General features: G+C 42.0%; 1 protein-coding gene across 1 annotated transcript in view; it reads right to left on the bottom strand.

Annotated features, from left to right (window-relative positions):
- The window catches only part of EPHB1 (EPH receptor B1), a 470,470-nt gene that overhangs the window by 84,792 nt on the left and 363,264 nt on the right, over positions 1-22,414 (bottom strand). Inside the window, exon 4 of the mRNA XM_044434348.1 lies at positions 5,397-5,552. Coding sequence (XP_044290283.1) covers positions 5,397-5,552 — 156 coding nt within the window. The remainder of the gene's footprint in view (positions 1-5,396; positions 5,553-22,414) is intronic.

Raw genomic sequence — 22,414 nt, 5'->3', positions numbered from 1 at the left:
AGAGGGCCCTCTTTGCAGAGACCTTTAAAGACCTCTCTGGAAATTCCGGGGCCTGATATGATTAGCCAGGTGCCTTTCTTTTATTCTCAGCTGGGTCATTTTATTGTATTTTAATGTTATTTTATGCTGCTTTAATTTTTAATTCTTTTTAATGTTTTTATCTATTGTGTTTTTTGTTTTTTTATTCTTTATGGTAAACCACCCATAGAGCTTTGGCTATGGGTGGTATAGAAGTGAAATCATCATCATCATCCAATTTATTTTTTCAATTTATATAATTGAAAAATGTATGGTAAACATCTGGCCTTGTATGAATAAATGCTTTACCTAACCTGATATAATCTAACATAATATATTCAGGTCTCATTGCTTGCCAGCCTGTGGCATTTCTGACCATTTGTGACATCATAAACAGATTATCCAATGACCAGGAGGAGGCAAGTGGTGCTGAGCCACTCCTTGTTGGAACACCACAGCCTGCACCTCAAAGGCTTGACTGAATATAGCACTAGCCTCTTGCCTCGTTTCAGAGATTTGATCTGAGACAGGCTTATTTTAAAATGATGCCATCAATCAAAAGGCAAAGCCCTTTATCAACTTATTTGAGGGGTTAGTGGCAGACAGCTGAGCAACAGACATTATCTTTCTACTGCCTTCCTTGACAATAACTCTGAATATAAAATCCAAAGGCTAGATATATTGTGTTTCTGATACTGGTCAATAAACTCTGATTTCCCACCTAATAAAAAGGATTCAAATAGTGTGTCATCTATCCAGGGGAGACAGGGACTCTCTTCCTACTATTGTCAGGTGCAGCCGGGCTCAGACTGAGAGCCCTATAGAGCAAGCACTGGCATTGTGCCCCTACAGCACCAGGGCTACAAGTCAGAGGAGCACATTGTGAATAGGACCATTCCCACCACGGCACATAATTATCCAGGTCCGCAAAGTCAAGTGGCAGCAGGAACCAGGCCATTTTCACTGGCTGATACAAAGCTCCCAGAGCTGATGTGCCTTCCCTTCATTTAGGATGGGTAACTTGTGGCCCTCGAAATATTTTCGCCTCCCATCGTTCTTCTCTGCTGCCTATGCTGGCTAAGGCCAATGGGAGTTGTAGGCTAACACTGGAGGACCACAAGTTGTCCCTCTCTAATCAAGGTTTTGCTGTTGGGGAAGGTGGCCAGGTCTTTTCTTTGCACAGTGGCCACCAACCAATAATTTTATAGTAAACTCAGGTGGTGAAAGCAGACTCGACTGTCACCAGCACAGGGGCATAGAAAAATAAGACAGAGGTATCATGCTCAGCCAGAACCCCAAGGTTTGCAAAAATACTAAAACTGTTAGGGGAGGAAAAGAACCTTAAGAGAACACCCACACCCCAATAAGAACCGAGCATACTTGGCAGCCACAAAAGGCTGTGTCTGTTGGTGGGGATGGGGTGGGAAGATGGAATGGGGTATCCACATTGCAATAAGTTGTTGCAGATCCCATGTCTTTGTCCTGCCAAGGAGCACAGGTCACTGTCTCTTCCTAGATCAGCTCATTTTTCCATCTAGCCCAGTGCTGCCTACCCTAACTGGAAGCAATTCTCAAAGTCTCAGAATGGGATATTTTCCACCAGCAGCTATCTGAACAAGATAGCCAGCCATTAGTCCAGCACTTCAGCCTGCCAGTTCCCAGGGCATTTGCCCATTTCTTGGTTTCAACAGCAAAGAAACCCAAACTGTTTCTCTCAAGATGCATTGGACTATACTCTGGCTGGGGCATTCTAGGTGTTGCAGTCCAATTTACGTGAAAAGGGCCAAGTTGAGGAAGGTGTTTTCACAGAATTGGGCTGCTCCCTGGCAATTTGCTGGGGTGGGTGGGCAGGGGGGAAGAGCTTACACATTATCCTTCTCTCTATGAAATCAGGAACAAGTGCATATCAGTGCAGCTTAGAGCAAATGGCACTATTTGGATTATAGTCCTGGGGCAAAGGAAAGTGATTTATAGTAGAGTTTCTGACTCTGCTCAGCTTGTTTGCCGCAGTCATGCCTGGAACTTCAGAAGAAGAGTTATGCATACAACTGATCTTAGCAGAGGGATTTTACAGCACACTGTCATCATCCTCACCCCCAATTTCCCACTGATTTACTGGTGGAATGTTGCCCAGCATATGTCAGCACTATGCTAAAAATTGGCCAAGGAAAGGGCAGCCATCTGTCAGAAATACTGAAGGCCTTCTGAGGAGCATTATAGGATATTTAAACCAGGTGGAATCATGGCCTTGAATGCAAGCTAAGAGGCCAGCCCTGGGATCTGTTTTCAGTACAAAGCCCCAGCACTGAGACAGAGGAAGCTACAAGACTTCTGGTCACACAGTGCCTCATGGAGTAACCGCAGCCCAGCACACCCAAACTCTCATATGTATACATTTGAGAGGAACAGTAAGGTGTGACTGTTCAGCATACTGAAGACCTGGAATTTTGAAAATGTAAATGTAAACTGTAAATGATTAACAGGTTCAGTTCATCAAAATATTCTCTGTTCATGCACGAAGGGGATGGCAGTGGGAAACATGTAGGCCCAAAGAATAAATGTGTGGGCATGAGCTGGCCTGGCACAAACCTTGAGTCTGTGCTCTCCATAAAAGCAATAGCTGGAAGTTCACTAGGACACTCAGCTATGCTCATATACAGCTTGTCCTAAAAGAATTGCACTAGCTGCCTATGAGCCATGGTCAGCCTTATGTTATTGTATGTTATTGTCATACAAAGCCTCAAACAACTTAGGACCCAAATATGCAGAAGACTACCTTCCTCTGCTGATACCAAAGATCAGCCATTAAGATTATTGGAAGAAGCCTTGCTATACATTCAAAATGTATCAAGGTGACATGTCTTTCTAATTTGCAGCTTGCTTTAATGGCTCCTTTTTAATCTGTATTTACTTTTTAAAAGCTAGTTATTTATTTCTTTTAATTGTATTGTGTCATTCCTGCTGCATAGAGCTGCCCTGGGTGCAAAAGGTAGAAAAGCTGGATATAAATTGAAATAATAAATGATATAACAATTGTGCTGTTGTTATTTTGTTGTTATGCATGAAGCAAGCCAGGGACTAGACTAAACAGCCAAGTTGCTACTAATAATAGGCTATGCATGAGACTAGGGTTGACACAAAACCTACTGGAATCCACTTCTCTAGCATTTGCACACTTCCTGTTATGCTTAGCCCAGTTCTAGGAAGCAAGCTGAGCCAAGGGGAAGCTTGTGAATATTTGCAGAATGAAGCTTGCACAACCAGCAACTTTATTTTTTGTCACCTGCAGCAGCACAAACAAAGACTACTGCAGGTTGGCAGAAGTGGTTGTTCCATCTTTGGAGCTGCAGCTGGAAGGGAAAGAACTGTGCCAGCTGAAAGCAGAGGGAAGGCCCTCCAAAGACAGAACCCCCAGTGCAACCCCAAGCAGCTTCCAAGGACACTGCGGAGACTCTGCCTTTTCCAATGACCATATAGTGTCTTTTGGCCACTGAATTTCACCTTAAGGAAATGAATCTGAAGTCAAAAGAACTTAACCTGTTTCTGTGAACTTGCCTATGCTCATTTGCTTTTGTGAAAGGTTTTATGTATCTCTGTTCAGCTTCTTTTTCATCTGGGATCAACCTCTTTTCCAAAGGTTTTTGAAGTTTTAGTTGCCTCCTGTTCTCACCTTCACACAACTGTTCCAGTCCTGCGCTCAGGTGGGCAGGCAAAGAGTTCTTGTATGGAAGGGAGGAGTGGGACAAGAGAGCATAATGAGGCTCCCATTTCACATCTTTAATAAATGCATAGAAGAAAGTGAAAGTGGGGCTTTTATCTGGACATACACTTGATAATCCTCAAGATCAGAGCAAAGTGGGTGCATTTGACAGGTGCTACCAAAAGAATGGTCAGGAACTTACTAAGTTTCAACAGGCAGAGTGGTGTGCTTTTCCAGTAACCAAAAGCTAGGATAGTTCCTTGAAGCCATGCCAAGGCCTCATGGCCTTCAGCTTGTTAGGAAGAGTGCCAGAGACAACAGTCTTGAATCTTCCTTGCCCAATCATTGTGTAGATAAGGGCTGCTTTTGGTAAGAGATGGAAACTGTTTGCCTTACTGAAGAAGCTGTGCCACATCTCCCAGGAAGGGGGGTTAGACAGTCTGTGCACAGTTCCAGACTAAAATACTGGGAGAGAAGCACTTTATAAAGCCCATGGGAAAAGGCATGGCCTTTTGTTTTCAACTGGGGAACAGCAACTGACATGTCATTCACCCAAGCAACTTGGGAGGTCCATGAAGGATTCTCTAGTCATTTCAGAGAACAAGTTCAGCCACAGATAAAGGGAGTATAAACTTTCTTTTGCTTGTTTATATTCTGCATCCCTATTTTATCACTGTGGTCATTAAACTGGATATCAGCATTGACACAAGTGGTTTCATTTCTTCCTTGAATCTGGACTGAGGTGCCTTGTCTGGACCAGACCCTGGAGGATTGATAGTGTGTGTGAACCCTTCAATCTCACATCAGACCCACACAATACAGTCCCTATTAAAACAGTGCTATTGCTTTTTGGTAACCAGCTTGTGTAATGTATGGAAGTTAAATTAAAATTATGTGCATAGTGCCAACTATAGGGACTTCATTAAGGCACAACTGAAAAGCTCTACCTAGCTGAAAAGGCAAAGACATCTTTCTATTACAACTGAGAACAGCAGCACCCACAGATACACAATACTCAATTTATTTATTCCTATGACATGTAACAACTTGGAAATTGAACAGCTGGCACCTCAAATTAGAACATTTTAAAATTAAGCCTTAACGAGAAGAAATAAAAATCAACAAATTGACTTTTTTATACAGTACTCCTCTGGTGAGACATACTGTAAATCAGCAATATAACAAGAGGCAATAAAAACAGATTTATTTACTACTACACTTCCCGCTACCAGTGATGAGGCAGAATATGGAAATTAATCTCTTCTTCCAGACACACATTAGACATCTCATAACCATATATGCATAGTTACCTACAAAAGCGTAACTGTGGAAAGCAGTGCGCTATTATGGCCCCCCTATGTAGGCAAGATGCAGTGGAAGTCATAAGGAACAAAAAACATCTTCTTTGGAATAGAAACCAGCCAGTGGCACTACAGAGGGGCTGCCTGCCCCTTCCCACTTTTTCTTTCATTTCATTTGTGCTCATAAATGGATACTTTTTTATTTATTTTATTTTATTTTAGTTTTGCTTATTTGTCCCCCATTGCACGACAGCAGCATTCATTCACAGAAATGCAATACGGCAACTACCCGCTTAGCTGAGGAAATGGACAGAGAACAGACTCGCAAGATGAGTTTTGAGAACTATGTATTCGCAGCAGCAAATGGCATTACTTACTGGTGCAAGCGGCCTCTGATGGATCAAAGTCAGCACGGTGGTACCCGTTGCGACAAGTGCAGATGGGAGCGGCTTCTGATGTGGAGCGGCTGTTGGATGGGCACTGTGTGCAGACCCCAGCACCCTGGTTTGCCTTGAACATCCCTGCTGGACAAGCTGGAATAACATGGGAGAGAAGGAAAGGAAAGATGTCTGGTTTGCTTTATCAAATGAGGCATTTTTATCTTTTTTTATCTTTTTAACCAAGAGAGTACTTTAAAAAAAATTACAACCCCATAGTCCATAACAGAGTAGCACTTAACATCCTTCTACAGACAACATAGGTCAGGAAACAAAACTGAGTTCTGGAAAGCTAGAGAACACAAAAGGCAAAGTTCATTAATGGATTCGCTTCATAACTGGAGTGAATGTGAATTATTTTCAGATTTTATGGGGTTCCCTTAAATTCACAGATTACCTACCTCACATTGTTCTGGCAGTGTAAGATGCCTGTACAAGTTAGTACAGCCCTGCTGCAATTCAACACCAGCTTGTTTACTTCTGGTAAGCTGCGATGGCCCCAGGTGAGCAGCTCTCAGCAAACTACCTGTGCTGGAGTGGCAAATTAATGCTTGCAACCCCCTGTGTTTAGCTATTATATAGACTGAATGCATAGTTATCACTAAAGCAGCAGTGCCTCCTGGACACTTGGGGAGGAATTAACAGAAAGCCCCATGCATGCAGCCACCCATAAGTCAACTAGGAGCGACTCTGCCTTTCTTTCGTGTCTTGGTGCAATGGCTTCTGAGTAAACATTTGGGAGCTATCTCCCTTTGAGAATTCTTCCAACTTTCTAATACTTCTAATAAAAAAGTTATCTGATCAGGTTAATGGGACCACCTGTAAATCTTTGCTTCAGTATAACTTCTGCATAAACATCACACTAGCATTCCTCAAACCACATCCAGGGTCAACAAAACTTTTGGGTAATACCTAGCCTCAAAAGGGGGCTGAGCAGTTAAGCAATAGTTGGAAGAATCCTGGAGAATGTTCACAATTCACATTCTGATGTCATACTAGAATTACCATTCAAGATGCCAGCTTTCACAATGATTCTTTCACACGACATGGCAACTCAGCATGGGCACTGGGCCATGGCTGGTTGTCATGTCATTCAAGTACAATCTGCCTTAGCCACAGTGTCTTGGCGTTTTGTTTTCTTCCCAGCTGCCTTTCATTATCCCTATTTTGACAGCTACTGACAGCCCCCTCAAATTGTCCAGCTGGCCCTTTGGAGAGGCTATCTGTGGGTAGCAATATCTGTCTGTCTGCGTGTTATTTGTAAAGGGTTCTTTTTAATTAGTTGCACTTACACAACTGCATTTGAGTATAGCTGCATGAGTGGGGAAACTGGGAGCCTGAGTTAGGCAGTGTCAGGGAGGCACCTGCTACAGAGCAGGTATCAACCCTGGACATTGATCCAAAGTCAGTCCAAACTGCCTTTCCCCCACTCCATTTCAGTTTAGTTTGGCAGCTGTCAAAAGATGAGCTGTCAAGATAATCCAAAGGTATGAGTTGTCTTTGCTCACAAAAGGAGGCTGCTGGGATTTACAACCCCACTGCATCAGGATCCCCTCTTTTTATATTTATTTATTGCCCAGGTAGTCCTCAAGGTAAGGCACATTGTGCACCTTTCCTGACAGCTTATGTGCTTGGGAAAGTGCAAAAGTATATGCCCCCACATACCTCTTTTCTGAGGACAGGAATCTTGATAGCCAGCTGTCAAAATGCTGGATCCATAAAAAGGGGTTTTGGCGAGTCATAGAAAGGTTTGGATTGGCACATATTTGGGCATATGTCCCAGATAGCAAATCTCCATTGTTCTGTCAAAACCCTATTTTTAAAGGGTGCTAGAGTTTTGACAGCTAGCTTCAAACGCTTTAAAAACTGCTTTTCCCCAGAAAATGGGACAGGGAGCACTTTTGCACTTTTTCAACCATCTAGAGACTAGGGGCGAGTGCAAAATATGCATCACACTATCAAGGTGAAGAAGAAGAAGAAGTGGGTGCCATGAAGTGGGTATAATTCCTGTCAACCTCTTTTGTGAGCAAAAATGACTCACACTTTCAGTTTGCCTTGATTGCTTATAATTTGACAGCTGCTAGACAAAACCAACGTGTGTATAGGGATGGGGGAGCTTCTCTGTGTACTGTTTGGTATCGCCTGTAATTTAGCAGCAAGCCCAACCCTACTCCCAGCATGCCCAACTGAGATTCCCAATTTCCTACTTGTGCACATAGTCTCAGCTTAGCCTCCCCACAGGGTTGTTTTGTGGAGATAAGATTCAGAGTAGGAGGATCAGAATGGTGTATGTTACTTTGAATTCTTAAAAACAGAAAAAGTGGAATATAAATCTAATAAATAAATAGACTGCTTGCATGCAGTTGCACAAGTAAGGCTAAAATCTGGGGGGAGGTGGAGTGAATATTTGCAAAAGTAAGGAGAGAAATTTGCCAGCCGCAGACAACCCCTCTAACTCTGAAGATGTGAGTAGCTTTCAAAATGGGTAACTTGACAGCTCCCTTTTAGAATTTTTTTTAAAGTTCAAATGCTAACAAATTGGCGAGGAGCAGCAAAGGGGTGTCAGTCGCAGCAAGGAGGGAAAGAATGCAATCCTGTCTTCACATCCCCTAGGATACTTGTCCGGAGGTTCAAGGGGAAAGGAGAGAGCACACAAGCCATAGTGAGTGAGCCAGCCCAATTGTCTGTTGGGTCCAGGATGGGTTATTTGCTGAAGAGCCAACTCACCTTAGCTTATCACCAGGGTGGGGTGGGTTGACCAGCTGTGCAAAGCCACTCACTAGAATGCATAGGCTGGGTTGGTTACTGGAATTTCTTGAGGCTATTGTTACTTGCTAGACCCACTCCTCAGGCTGTTCCCTGACATGCATATATGTAAAACACATGTTGTATGTTGTTTAATACTTTGTACTAATCTACAAGGCCCATAAAAACTTTATGGTTTAACTATGCACAGTGCAATGCCTTCAAACAGTTGCCAAATCATAGTCCCTGCTTGTGTTCATTTTCCCTTAGATTCGGGTATCCATAATATATATACAGAATTACTATTGCCAGCCCTAAAGCTTCATGAGAAAACGATAAATAATAAATGAGTTCTTAAGCCACATTATATCAGAGTTTTAGGCCATAATATTTGGCCAGCTCTTCTTGGCAATAACTGGGAAGGATTACCAGCCATCAGACTTCTGGTGGCCTGGCATATCAACTGGTAGCTTCAGTCCAGTTCTTCTCACACAATTGACTGCAACATAAACACCATTGCTCTTTGCAGTCTAATTGGCACCTTTGGCACAGGAGCATATTTCTGCAGGCAAAATTTAACCAAGCCACTGGGATTTAGTGTTCCGAAAGGGCTGCTTCTAGGTTTCTAAGTCTAAGATGCTAATGTAGAATGATTTCGAGTGTGCTGGAGCAGCCAGGTTATTTGTCTTAATGAGACGGGTGAGCTGAAATGGGCTGTTGACACGAGTCCAGTGTGAAATCTTTGCATAACAACTCACTGCTTATGCAGCAGTAGAAGGGTGGGGAGTTTAGAAACTAAAATAAATTTATAAAGCTAAAACAAAGTTAAGAAGCATTAGCTTGACAAGGAATTGTCTCATCTAATCATAATGATGGATGGTGTACCATTAAGGGCAGGAAATCATGCAGCTTGCTTTCTCTTACTCAATTCTCTCCATTCTGATTGGCTATGAGTGCCTGATTTACATAATCACTAAATAGTAATATGCCTTCATATGCAGAACATCCAAGCCATGACAGCGACGAAGATGGCTTACAAGATTTCCCAATCCCTATCATAACAGGTAGGTAGAGAAACAGGAATGGAGCAGGCTGAGAAAGAAGAGGAAAGACAATATCTGCAGAGGTGCTACTTAAATGCAGCCTTCAGCTGCTCAAGAACTCACTTCAGGTTGCTTTAATATATTTTCATCTTTCATTTAGAATGCCTGTACACCTACGACAACAACCTGAAGTATCTTTTGATTATCTCCCTGAAAACTATACCCAGAGCTAATGCATTTCTAGGCCATCACCTCAGAGTTTATTCAACCAGAAGCTAGCAATTAATTCATAAAGAGGAAGCCCTCTCCAGCTAGAGCGATAATAATCCTTTAATCCTTGCCAGTGTGAGGATTCATTAATCAACCGGCTCTGCATGGCTTGTGATCCTATATAGAAAATATCAGTGTACTGACAGAGAATTGCTTGCTCCAATGTACATGGAAGACATACAGCCCAAAGCTGAATTACTTTGATCTCTTCCCTCAAAAGTCATCTGTGTATCTGTTATGATGTTAATGAAAAGCAAGGAATTGAGGGTGCTGTAGGATAGATCTCAGGGCTACATTCTTAACTACATGTAGAAGGTGTTACAAGGGAAAACAGGAAAGATAGCGCTGAGTAATTGAGAAGAGCAGAGAAGGAATCTGATTAAAGAATTTTAACAGAAAGCAGGGTGGGGCGGGGGGGGCAGTATGTGCTTCATTGAGAACCTGGTAGCATTATAATGGGGTGGAATTAAGAAGTGTGTGGGAAGGGGAGAAAACCCATCCTGATCTATACATTCTTCACACCTTCATCAGAGCAGCATGAAGCTATTCAACAGTCTTCGTTCCTTTGGCTCATGGTTGCAGCTCTAAATGACATTTGCAATACTACAGATAGAAACTACACAAGGTACTTCAGACATTCCTTTCCTCACTTTGACTTGTCAGGATATTTTAGGAAATATGAAGAATCATTAAAATAAGGGTGATTCTGGCTCACAGCTGTACCAGTCAAAAGGCATCAGGCAGCAATTTCATGTTTCCTCCTAAATGGAGTATTTATTTAAGTAGAAGGAATAATAGATGATGCTGTGAGAAAACATGGGAATGTTACAAATACAAAATTAACGGCTTGGGTCCTGGTTACCTGAAGGAGCACTTACGTCCAAATATGCCCACCCACCCCTTGAGATCAGCGGGAGAGGCCCTTCTCTGGGAACCCTCTATGAAGGATATTAGGAGGGTGAGTACCCAGAGGAGGGCTTTCTCTGCGGTGGCGCCCAATCTATGAAATGTGCTCCTAGAGAGTTCCGCCTGGCACCGTCGTTACTTGTTTTTCGGCACCAGGCAAAGACCTTTTTATTCAAACGTTATTTTAATTGTTAATAATATTTATTTTATTTTTTGGGCCAGGTCGACTCAAATTATATTACATTGTTTTATTCTGTGTTTATTTATTTATTATTGTGAGCCACCCCGAGGCTTTGGTGAATGGGGCGGCATAGAAGCCTTCTAAATAAACAAACAAACAAATAAAATCTGGATATTCTCTAAAATTCCATGAAGGAGGCAAGGCAACTGCACAATAAAAGCCTCATCTGGAAACATCTTTTACGGCGAATGCAGCAACCTCCAAATCATGAGCGATCAGGAACATGGAACTGTTGCTCAGGTGACATCACAGATCATAGAAGCATTTATAACACTTCCCAAGCATTATATCAATGTTTCAGTGTTCAGATGCTTTTCAAATCTGCCCTGCCATCCAATCTAACTTTACCCCAAGTTCTGGACCAAACTCAGTGCCTCCAACTTTCTCTTTAATGAATGAATGCAGAGGTGTGTGTGTTTGTGTGTTTGTAGAAGGATCTACAGACAGAAAGAGGGGTACTAAATTTGGTTTCAGCAAGAGTTCCCCCCAACTTTCTTTCACCTCTACTCTCTTGCCCTCATCGAGTTCAGCCCATGGAGGATCAGATGAAGGCACTCTTACAAGCAGACAAGCAGCCTAGAACTGGGGCAGTAGAGAACAAGGGCCCAACCAGTGTTGTACCACACAACACAACCTAGGCTTTAAAAAATAGAAAGCAGTGCACACTCCATGACAAACAGGTCTGTCCCAAACCATTTTGCTGGCTGCAAAAGAGTCTTCTGCACACCTCTCACCCACCCTGCACTGCTGGCAGGCATAGGTGACTATAGGTGCCATGACATCTCATGAGATAAGGTCAAGTGAGACAAGTGGGAGTCCAATATAAGCCTCTTTCCAGGTAGCCTAGTTTCATTCTGTAGGCAGATGCTGCCTGGTCTGGGGCTCCAGCTGCCAGCCAGTCTAGCTGCATGCCAGCAGCCATGGAATGTCTGGTTGGGTGGCTGCCACTAAATATATGTTTTGTTCAGAATGTGGTGGCTGCTGTACTTCAAAACAAAAAAGGAAAGCAACTCATCCATGGTGCTTCAGTGACCTGGCCAGGTAGCAACATGGCCAGGGGCTTCACTGCTTCACCATGTGCAAGCCAAAAAAGAAAGGATCCCATCCATAGTACTGCATAGCCTAGCCAGCTTCTGGTGACACAGATGCCGCTGGCAGGAGATCAGGTGGTGTGGTTGCAGCTGAAAGGGATATATTAGTTCTGGTGAATAGTAGGGGTTGGAGCAGGGGATAGCAGATGGGCTGATTCTGCCACCCCTTCCTGTCTGCTGCCTGACATAAGAGACTTCATGTGCCTCATGGTAAAGCCAGTCCTCACTACAAGAACTGGGTGGTGGAGATTATAGAGCAGGTAGCCTTGGAATAAATGGTTGTCACAAGACTGCAGAACTCAGATAAATCCGAAGATATGTGGGTACATGTCTTTGTACTTATATATGCATTAGATGCCTTTCAGGTTGTACCTAGAGAAACCTCGATCATATATTATCTGTGACTCTTTGCATTGGATAAAAGATGCATGATGTGACACATGTAGCAAATGTACAAAATTATGTCTGGTGTGCATGGTGAAACATTCCCCGCCCTGCCCCCCCACTCCATGTTAGAAGCAAGGATCATGCCATGAAGCTGATTGGTGAGAGAATCTTGAGAGATTAAAGGAGATACTTCTTCACACAATGCATAGTTAACTTCTGGAATTCCCTTCCACAATATGGAATGATGGCCACCAATGTGGATGACTTGAAAAGGACAATTCATCAGGGAGAAGCCTATCAATGGCTACTTGTCCTGATGACTATGCTTCATCTCCAATATCAGGGACAGTATGCCTATGTACATCAGTTGGTGGGGATCAAAGGAAGGGGGTAGTGTTGCACTCGGGTCTTGTTTACAGGCCTCCTGTGAGCAGCTAGATGGCACCTGTGTGAATCGAATACTGGACTAGGTTGCACTTCTTAAGCAAGCACTTCTTCATAAGGAGTAGTACGGCAGCTATGATGCACTCTTTATTTTATTTATAAAATATATCAAATGCTTTATCCAAAAATTCTCCAGGGATTATGCAAAACATACCACCACAAAGGACAGAAATAAAGATCCAGTAAAAACAACCAGCAAAATAAAACTAATAATAATGCCAACTCAATTCAAAATGACTATCAGATGGAAAAGTTAAACCCACATTGCAGGGCTTAGTAATACAATTTAAATACCACAATTCCTAAAATAATATTGAACGCTGCGAAATCTGTTTGAGGGAGTCTTAGCCTGCTACAGGAAAGATAGCAGTAGGGAGACCCATCCAAACCTAAGAAGAAAACAACTGAAAGACCCACCTGGAACCAACGTTGTCATCTTTCTGGCTCTAGGTGAAAACTGACCACCCAGGCATTTAATGGCATATGATGGGATAAGTCAGTTGTTCACAAAGGCTGGAATTTTATTGAAATGTTTTACTTTTTTAAAGTGGTTTACATTTTGCATATTACAATTTTACACTGTATTTCATTGTATTGTACGCATTTCATATGTGTATTTTATCTATTTGTACTATTGTTCTGATGATAATGAATTGTTATGAACCACCCAGACAGCTTTGGCTACTGGGTGGTATAGGAATGAAGATGATTATGATAACAGCAGCAAGAACATCTGGAGTGTCATACTAGAGATGCAAAGATCCTCCCAGAATCCAGCTCTCTTGCACTCACCAGGCTTCTTTCCCATGCTCAGTCCTGACCTGGGAAACAAGCTAAGTCAAGATCAAATCTGCAAATGCTTGTGAACACTGGCAGATTATTTTCCCACTAAATATGCAATCTCACACACAAAGCATGCAGTGAGAGATGCACATATGCAGCCCCTGCTGCCACCCACAATGTATGGGTTCTAAGCGTGCATAATATGCAAAAGCCTGCAAATCACATGTGCAGAGGCAGAACTCCCATTTGCGCACATGGGTAGTGTGTGCACAAACCAGCCTCGCTATAATACGCAGCATCTGGATTCACTTCCTGCTGAACACCCACTTGAATGCTTGGTGTAAGTCAAACTTGGAGCAGCAAGAAGCTGGCCAAAGTCCATGGAGCCAAGCCAAGAAAATCCAACAGATTCTCACCTCCAAAGTGGATTCTGAACACATTGGTAAGCCACACATTCCCCATCCCTGGCCAAACTTGTTTTCTGTCAGCAGTAAGTATGGATTACTCTGAAATTCCAGGCACTCATTTCCCTGTAACCCCAGCACACATAGAGATGGTCAAAACAGGACATAACAATCCTGGACAGGAATCCTGACAACTATAAAAAACAAGTATCATCCTTCCCATGGAGCATGTGTGTATTCATGAGACTGTGACAGAATGGCTTGTCTCAGACCACCCAGAGTATCCGTACTTCAGCTGAGACTTGAAGCAGGGATTTTACAATGTGTAGTTACAGTTACATTATGCTCTACCCTCTTTCTTCTTCTTCTTCCTATACAGAAAGATAGTGCCTAGAGATCAAGGGAGTAAGGCAGCCTGGCATTTAAGAAATAGAAAGTGGGAATTGCAACCCATTAGCATTGAATTCCCTTGGGAATTCGTTCCAAGCCCTGCACCAGTGAAGTGGGTGATGTTTATGGAGGTGTGTGTGGGCAGGACACGGAGGTGTGTGAAACAATCATTTTCTTATGCATACCACCATCACCCTCATTAGAAGAGTCCATTGTTGACAAATGAAATCAAAAATGGTTTTCCTGCTCAGGTTGCATGTGTGCAATTGCACAAGACCAAGAATGGTGGCAGTTGAGAGCCCCTTGCAGGTGCATGGACCAGGGATGTGGCCAGTAGGGAAAGCATTACATGCAGCAAAATAAAAGTGAGGAAGCATTTGCTCCTCCAAAGCCTACAGCTGCAAAGCAGCCACTCTCTGAAGCTGTAGCTGAAATGAATCAGACCCTCTTTTGAAAACATAGCTTGAAGGCTTTGCTGTTTTAAAATAAAATTAGAAATTAGAAAAAAAACTGCAAAATAATAATATGCATTCTAAAATACAGAAAAAACAGACCCCCCCCCCAATGGGTGGAGGGGGACAGAAAGACAGAACAAGAAAAGAAAATGTTACTAGCTACAAGAGATAGGAAATTTAATGTACCATTCCCAGAGGGAGCATGCAAATAATATTATTAGTAATATCACCATTTTTAAAAACACATACGAGTGCAAACCTTAGCAAGATTAGACAGAAAAAGAACTACATCTCCCAGTATGCCCCAGCCATTGTCAGGTTTTTTTCCCTGTCTAAATTTACATAGGATTGTGTCCTGAAAGATGTGAAAGTCTATATATTGATTGCACTGTTTTCAATAAACAGAGAAGGCAGATGCCATTTGCAATGGCTTTGCAAAGACAAGGGCAAATAAACAACAGAAAAGAGTCACTCAACAACATGCTGGAAACATCCCAAAACCAATGCTGTTTATTATTCACATTTTAGAAAGCATCAGCCTCGATTTGATAGCATTTTATTTCATTTACTAGAAAATAAGCAGAGGCATTTGAGGAGCAGAGCAAGAGCTTTAAAAAGAGGGGTATTTTACAGGAAAGAAAAAAAATAACTACATATTTTCTATGCTAATTTTTGAATATACTTTTAAAAGCTGGGGGATGTTTACAAAGTTTCTGATGGAATTTTTCTTGAAGATTTTTTCCTTTTCCTTTTTTAAGGTAAACAGTAGAGATGGACACATTAGCAATGTTCAAGTTCACTAGAATCCCCCAACCATCATCTCACTGTTCATTTATGATCAGCTCTCATTCACATTTATGACACTGCTTGCTTCGTAAGAATGGGAGGCTTGTACAAATTTTCTCCATAGACTAAAGATGAGTTGATATATTCTGATGAGCAAATTTGTGCAAATTGCTGCATAATCTTACAGCCACTAGACAGAGTCTAGATGACCATAGGATTTTTCAGAATCCTAGCTCTGAGCTCAGAAACTTGCTCTGAGGTTGGACCTGAGACTCAAAACTCGGAGCAGATTTCCACCACCCTTATAGCCACGTGTGCAAAAATTGCACCATCTGTGGTTCCAAGGTCATGAAAGGAACCTTGACGATGAGCTTTTAGAGGGAGGGATGTGTAACACTTAAAACTTTATTTTAAATAGAGAGAATCAGTTGACCAGGGTGAGTTCTCATGGGATCTTAATGAGGGTGGGGGTAAGAAAAGTACATCAATCTAGGTATATTGGGATAGTTGGGACTGAGAAAATGAAAAGAGGAGAAATAAAAACTCAGTTTGCTCAATTGAGCTTTAGACAAATTGACACAAGGGAAGAGGCAAAAGAGCTGAGATCTGCAAATGGCACAAACTCATCTGGAATCTGGTTCTGCAAGAGAATTTCCTTTACAGCATGATACCTGGTTTCTTACCCATCTCACCCAGTAGCTCTGTCATAAAGCTTCCATCCTTCAAAAAATTTGCAACATGTTTTTTTCTGTCCCCTCTGAGATAGCCAACATTTTAGAAATAGTTCTTAGTTTTCTTTATGTGACTCATTTCCCTTTTCTTCAGCATGACTCTTCCTCCTTTCCACTGGCCTTGCTTGCAAAGGAAAAGCCATTCATTCTCCATTCACATCTTCCTTCACCTAGACAACTCCTGAAGGAACTGGCAGAACTGACAATATAGCTCTGTTAACTGCCACAATTGCATGAACTGGTTTAAACAAAAACACAAACCAAAACACAAATCAAAACAAATAAACAGATGCCTGGGACTTCATAATACATGTATGAAACAAACCACAAAGGGGGGGGGGGTGGATTTAAAGGGCATTTGGCACGTTTCCCTTGGTTGAGAAACAGTTCACCAAACTGTCCTACAGTGAAAAACAAAGCATTATGGGGATAGGCTTAAGCAGGGTCTTACTAAAGCACAATATTTCTATGTCCAAACAATGGGATTCACATTATGATTAAATAGTCATTCAATTGCCTAAGAAGGGAAAGAGTTAATCCTAGATTTTAAACAATTAAAAACCCTCTTTTCCAGGTAAAATTCAAGGTGGTCTGTGTCAGGAAGGTGGCCAAGAGGGGAAGAAAGGGCTGCACTGACATACAAAACATCCTAGTGGTGCTTCACACTAACATTGCAATAAAGTTCCATAGGATCTGTCCTTCAGTTCATGGATTTCTTCTCATGCTGGGTCCTGTCTTAGAAAGTAAGCTGAGCTGAGAGGAGGTCTGAACATCCTCACAGAATGAAGGTTGTGCAGCACAAGCAAAGGCTGAAATTCACATGCATGGAAGAGGAACACCACTTGTGCTGTGGTTGCACAGGACTTGATTCCTGCATGAATGCTCATCATGCTCACCCAGTGGATTCCCACCCCAAAAATGGATTCTTCACACATCCTTATGCTACATTCCTGCATGTTAACTCTCACTCTGCGTGCTTAGACAAAATTGGTCATCTAAGTATGTCCCATGGAAGCAGAGTGCAGATTGTGCTGTTGGGAAATTTGCACATATCAAAATTGGAAACAGGGATAAAACAAAACAAGCACATGTGCTACAATTTAGGAACATTTCTGGAAGACACATGCTCATGCTCAGGTCTTTGAATGGGGTGCACTTGCACATGTCCAAAAATGAAATGTTCATACACCTCCAGTGATCAATAAGAAACATAAAGCCAAGAGAAGACTTAACTACTTCAGAAAGTACAGATGTGTGTCTTAAATATAATGCAGAAGCTTGATCAGAAAAAAAGGGGGGAATTCCATACATACAAAAAGAATTGTGTGTGGAGTAACTAAAGTAAATAAAACTTTACAAAGCAATATATAAAACTAAATGGATGTTTTATTTAATGTGGGACTTAAAATAAAAAACAGAGGGGAGCACAATTTATTTTTAATTTCTTTTCTGTAAGCATCCATTTGTAGAAATGTAAAAGGATCCATGCTACTTTTTCTCGCACTCTGCCAGTCCCTGACTTCACACACACATTCTGTTACCCACATGGAATCCATCACCCACAGTTAACATTACTTCGTAAAGAAACATATTAAGTGTCTCATAAACAGTGCCGTGATTGAGATAATGGAAAGTGCCTCTTATCCCCTGCCTGCTGCATCAGGATATGAGGCATCTCCTCATAGCCAAGGGGAGGAAATTAACAGGAGCAAGCTAGAGCATCCACTTTGATGCAATTTCCTTGGGAGATAGCAGGCCATCTAATCTTTATTGGAGTCCTTTAACCTCTAATTCAACAGGCACACACAGGTCTCTGGCTCTCCCAGTTTTTCAGATGATAAAAGGATATGGAAGATCTGTCATGAGATGGATACAGAATTCATAAAGGTGGACACACTGGTCATGGAGAAGAAAAGACTAAGTTCTCACTGCTACAATCAACAGGGTTTTCTTTATAGCTAGCATTCTTGGGGGCACTCAAGAATATATGCCCAGTGATTCCACAAAGCCTAGTGTATCATTGTGTTTTAGACATGTAGTGACCCAGTCTAGGAATTTTATTGATGGTCAGAGTATATATACTCCCCCAAACAAAATAAATAAAATAATCAACACGATGTTTTATCAAGGGAACACACTCATATTTTGGGAAGGGCAACTTGTGGCCTTTCAATCGTTTTGGCTACACCTCTCATGATTCTTCTCCACAGACTATACATTCAGATATACACTGTTACATGCAGCCATTTATTCTGTTTTTATGTATTTGTGGTTTCCACATTGGGAAAAGGAGGGGAAAAGAAATAGGAGGAAGGTATATTTTGTAAAAAACAGAGAAAGGATGAAACAGTGTGTGAAATGTTAGAGAGTGGCAGTAGAATTTATGCTTAGATCGCTTGCCTTGGAGTAGGTGACACATGCCCTTTCATATTAGACCTACAATTCCCATCAAACTTACCTATCATAGCTAATGGTGAGGGATAATAGGAGGTTTATGCTAAAACAAAGTGGAAGGTTATAAATTGTTCACCTCTGATTTAGATTATGAACCATCTTTTGAGACTTAGAAACATACCAAATAATTGTAACTGAGACAAACCTAACCCTAAGGGCACATCACAGGCAGGAGCATATACAGTGGTACCTTGGCTCACGAACTTAATCCATTCCAGGAACCTGGTTGTGACCCAAATTGGTCATGAGCCAAGTCAGATTTCCCCATAAGGGTCAATGTAAATAAGGTTAATCCGTTCTGCAACTATTTTTTTTACTCACAAAAATTTGAAGCAAAGTGACAACGAACAACAAAGATAGCGGCCATCCACACACCCGCCCAGCGATCATGCAGGGGGTTGGGCGGAGACGAATGTGATCATGGGCATGCTGGGAGGGAGGCGGGCAATGGTGCACAGGGGGGAGATGGGCGTGTGGGGGGGGAGGCAGGCATGGGCATGCTTAGGCAGGGAACACGGGCGCAATCGCGGCCATCTCCCCCACCAGCACGAATGCAGCTATCTCTCCCCACCCCGCAGCATGACCGCAATCGTGCCCGTGCAGGGAAGGCGGGCACACTCACGATCATCACCCAATGCAGAGTTCATGACCTGGGGCAAAATTTTTATGAAATTTATGTTTGCAACCCGATTTGGTTGTGAACTGAGGCGTTTGTGAGCCGAGGTACCACTGTATACAATAGAATTTTTTGCTAGCTGTTTCAAGACAGGCAGACTTCCTTAACATAGTTCAAGAGGTGTTTTGAACTACATCTTTTGAAAGTAAGGCAGATATGATGGCTGGGGAAAAGGCATCTTCAGTTGTGGCATCCCAGCTCTAGAAAGTTCTCTCAAGTAAGGGTTGGCTCTGCTATCCTTCTGTAGATCCTGCAACTGTATCTTTGCTTATCCTTATTTACTGTTTCACTTGTTGGTTTGTTTTTAATCATTTGTCACATTTTTAAACTCCCTTGTGAGGCAAACAAGGAATCCCGCTTTCAGACTGACGAGTGATGTGTCATTCTACATAACCTGGGAATAAATAATTCTTGGCTAGGACTGCTTTGTAAGTTAATGGCCAAAGGGAGATTTGAACAAAGGACACACAACTCACAAACACTTGTGGCCCCAGTGCTACAGCAGCTTTCACAAGCTTCTGCTCTCTCTTCTCTGTAGCTTTGCCACTAACTAATTGAAACAGACGGCAGCAGTGGCAGCTCAGATGGAACTTGTGGGTGTCACAAAACAAATCCCAGATTGCTCTAACAAGGAGAAAGGGGTTAAATTTAGTCCTAAGTATTTATATAGCTAGATAGCAACCCGGGATGCTTGGCTAATCTATAAATAATTTTTCTAGGTTTTTGCAGACTGGCTCATCCATTAGTTTTCCTTCACATAAATGCTACTTTATCACATGGACTTAATATACAAGTCATAAAATCTGATTCAAGTACTGTAGGGTGAGATTCATCTAGAACTACTTTCCATGGTGATAGACTTGCCTTTATCTAGAAATAAATGACCATAAAGATAGCCATTTTAACGCTGCCAAAAAAGATAAATGACCAAAGAGGGAAAGAAAACAAGAGAGAGTCATTTATATGTATAGACCCAAATCTAGAAATAATTTATCTCATTTAAATAGGAATACAATACTTTCCACCTCTGATGAGGTGACCCGTGGAGCTGCACAACCTGTAATACAGGTACTAACTCTTGATGGTCAACTCCTCCCTCCTTTCAGTTCTTTATCTTTAAATGGGCCTTGGACGGAACAGTTCTTCAGATAGCTGACACTTTCAGATAGAGGAGTGTCCTCTATAGCTCTTCAAATAGAGTGCACATGACCACCCTAATAACAGCAGCTATCTGAAGGCCAAAATCAGAGGTATGTAGAATGAAGTTTTATGAGTGCTTCTACCCCAGTGTAGTGACCATTCTTCTAGGGCATTGGCCATTCTGAATAGAAATGATGGGAGTTGTGGTCCAACACCTTGGTTGCAGAGAACTATCTATCTAAGGAGTGTGAAGCTGATTAAACTCCAAACCTATTCAAACAATTATAGTCACTTGACTGTGGCACAACAATGGCACTGCACCATCGCTGTACAGTGCTTTAAATAAAAGCGAAGGGCAGGTCTCTGCCACATATCACCTGGGACTTAACATTTGACTAGTCTCTTCTCACTTCTACTACAACATTGCTGCTACAGGCAAGAAAATCTAAGTCTTTTATTTTTTTACCAGAGTCTCCAAGTTGCTAGACATTACTAACCATAGCTATTTTCTGGCAAAACTGTGAAAGAACCTGCAGGAGGATTAATGAAGGCACCTGTTTTGCATAAAACTGCCATTTGTTCCCTACACTGTTCCTTTTGTCAGCAATCAAGAGTCAAATACCAGCCAAAACCATTTATTTGCTTTGCCTTTCACACTTTGGTATTTTCTTTTATGACGATTGCATTTTATTTATTTTGGCTGCTATTCTAATGGCAGGAAAGGAACAGTGCGATGTAACTAATGCTGCACCAAGTGGCTACAATTATAACCATCAATGTGGATATTTAGAGCAATCAATGTGTCACTAGTCAGTCTATTCCAACCTCTGCTTTTCAAGTATCTGCAGATTCAGTTTCAGAAAGACAGAGTGCAGTCACCCATGAACAGCAGAAACAAGCAACTTATTTACACATTTTATATTGCATTAGCAATTATATTATTATAGGTAATAAATATATTTCCTATTAATTTCTGTCAAATACTAAATGTAGTGTTTCAAAAGTCATTGCCACGAGCATACCATCAGAAGAAACAATACTGAAGCACAGCAGTTCTTAGGAAGCAATGCTCAACATGCTTATTAGGGAGCGAGCCACATTTACCTTGGTGGGGCTCCCTTCTGTGGAGAATTATTAGAATTATACAGCACACAACCGCCAGCAAATGCACTTGGCAACAAGCTGGGGCAAAAGTTCTCTGGAAGGGAGTTGCATTGCAGCAGCTAATTTAGGTGGCCAGGAAAAGCAGGAGACATTTTGGAGAATGTCTGTTCTCCAGTTCCGAATGGCAATCCTAAGCATTCCAAAAAGGAGAAGCGAGAGGAAAGGGAATACTGCAGATCTGAATGGTGAGCTGAGGAGGGCATTTGTCCCCACCATTTCCAATCTCTCTCTTGAGCTGCTCACCATTTGTGTGTTTGCTTTCTTTCTGCGCAAGACAGCTTTTCCTATACTAGGGATGGGCAGTTTATGGCCTTCCAGATGCCTTGGCCTACAGCTCCCATCAGCCCTATATTCTTATCACTGGCATTAGTGAAGAACTATGTGAGCTGTAGCTCAAAACAACTGGAAGAACACAAGCTGCCCTACACAGTCCTTCTGGCTTCTTCCTCCTTCATTACCTTTCTTCTGGAATAGAATTCCATTCAACAAGCTCCTGCCATAGCACTCCAATTCCAAGTAGACTTTTTAAAGAAGAAGCAATAGGAAATTTGCCTCGATAATTGACTGACTGACTTAATGAAAGAATAGAAAGGACAATATCAAGTTTCCTTTTATGCTCCCTCAGTAGTTTAGTAGCACCTTGAAGTCACAATCCTATGCATGCTGAGAGTTTTAGGACTTGCTTCTGCATAAACATGCATAGCATTGTATCCTTTCATATTTCCAGTTCTACAATCTTTCTTCTTTCCTTGGTCCCACTTGCAGTGGGCTTCTCTCTCTCTCTCTCTCTCTCTCTCTCTCTCTCTCTCTCTCTCTCTCTCTCTCTCTCACACACACACACACACACA

The sequence above is a fragment of the Varanus komodoensis genome, unplaced genomic scaffold, assembly GCF_004798865.1.
Source record: "Varanus komodoensis strain SLA01 unplaced genomic scaffold, ASM479886v1 scaffold1, whole genome shotgun sequence".
In the NCBI taxonomy this organism is placed as follows: domain Eukaryota; kingdom Metazoa; phylum Chordata; class Lepidosauria; order Squamata; family Varanidae; genus Varanus; species Varanus komodoensis.
This window is presented reverse-complemented; position numbering and strand designations above follow the sequence as displayed.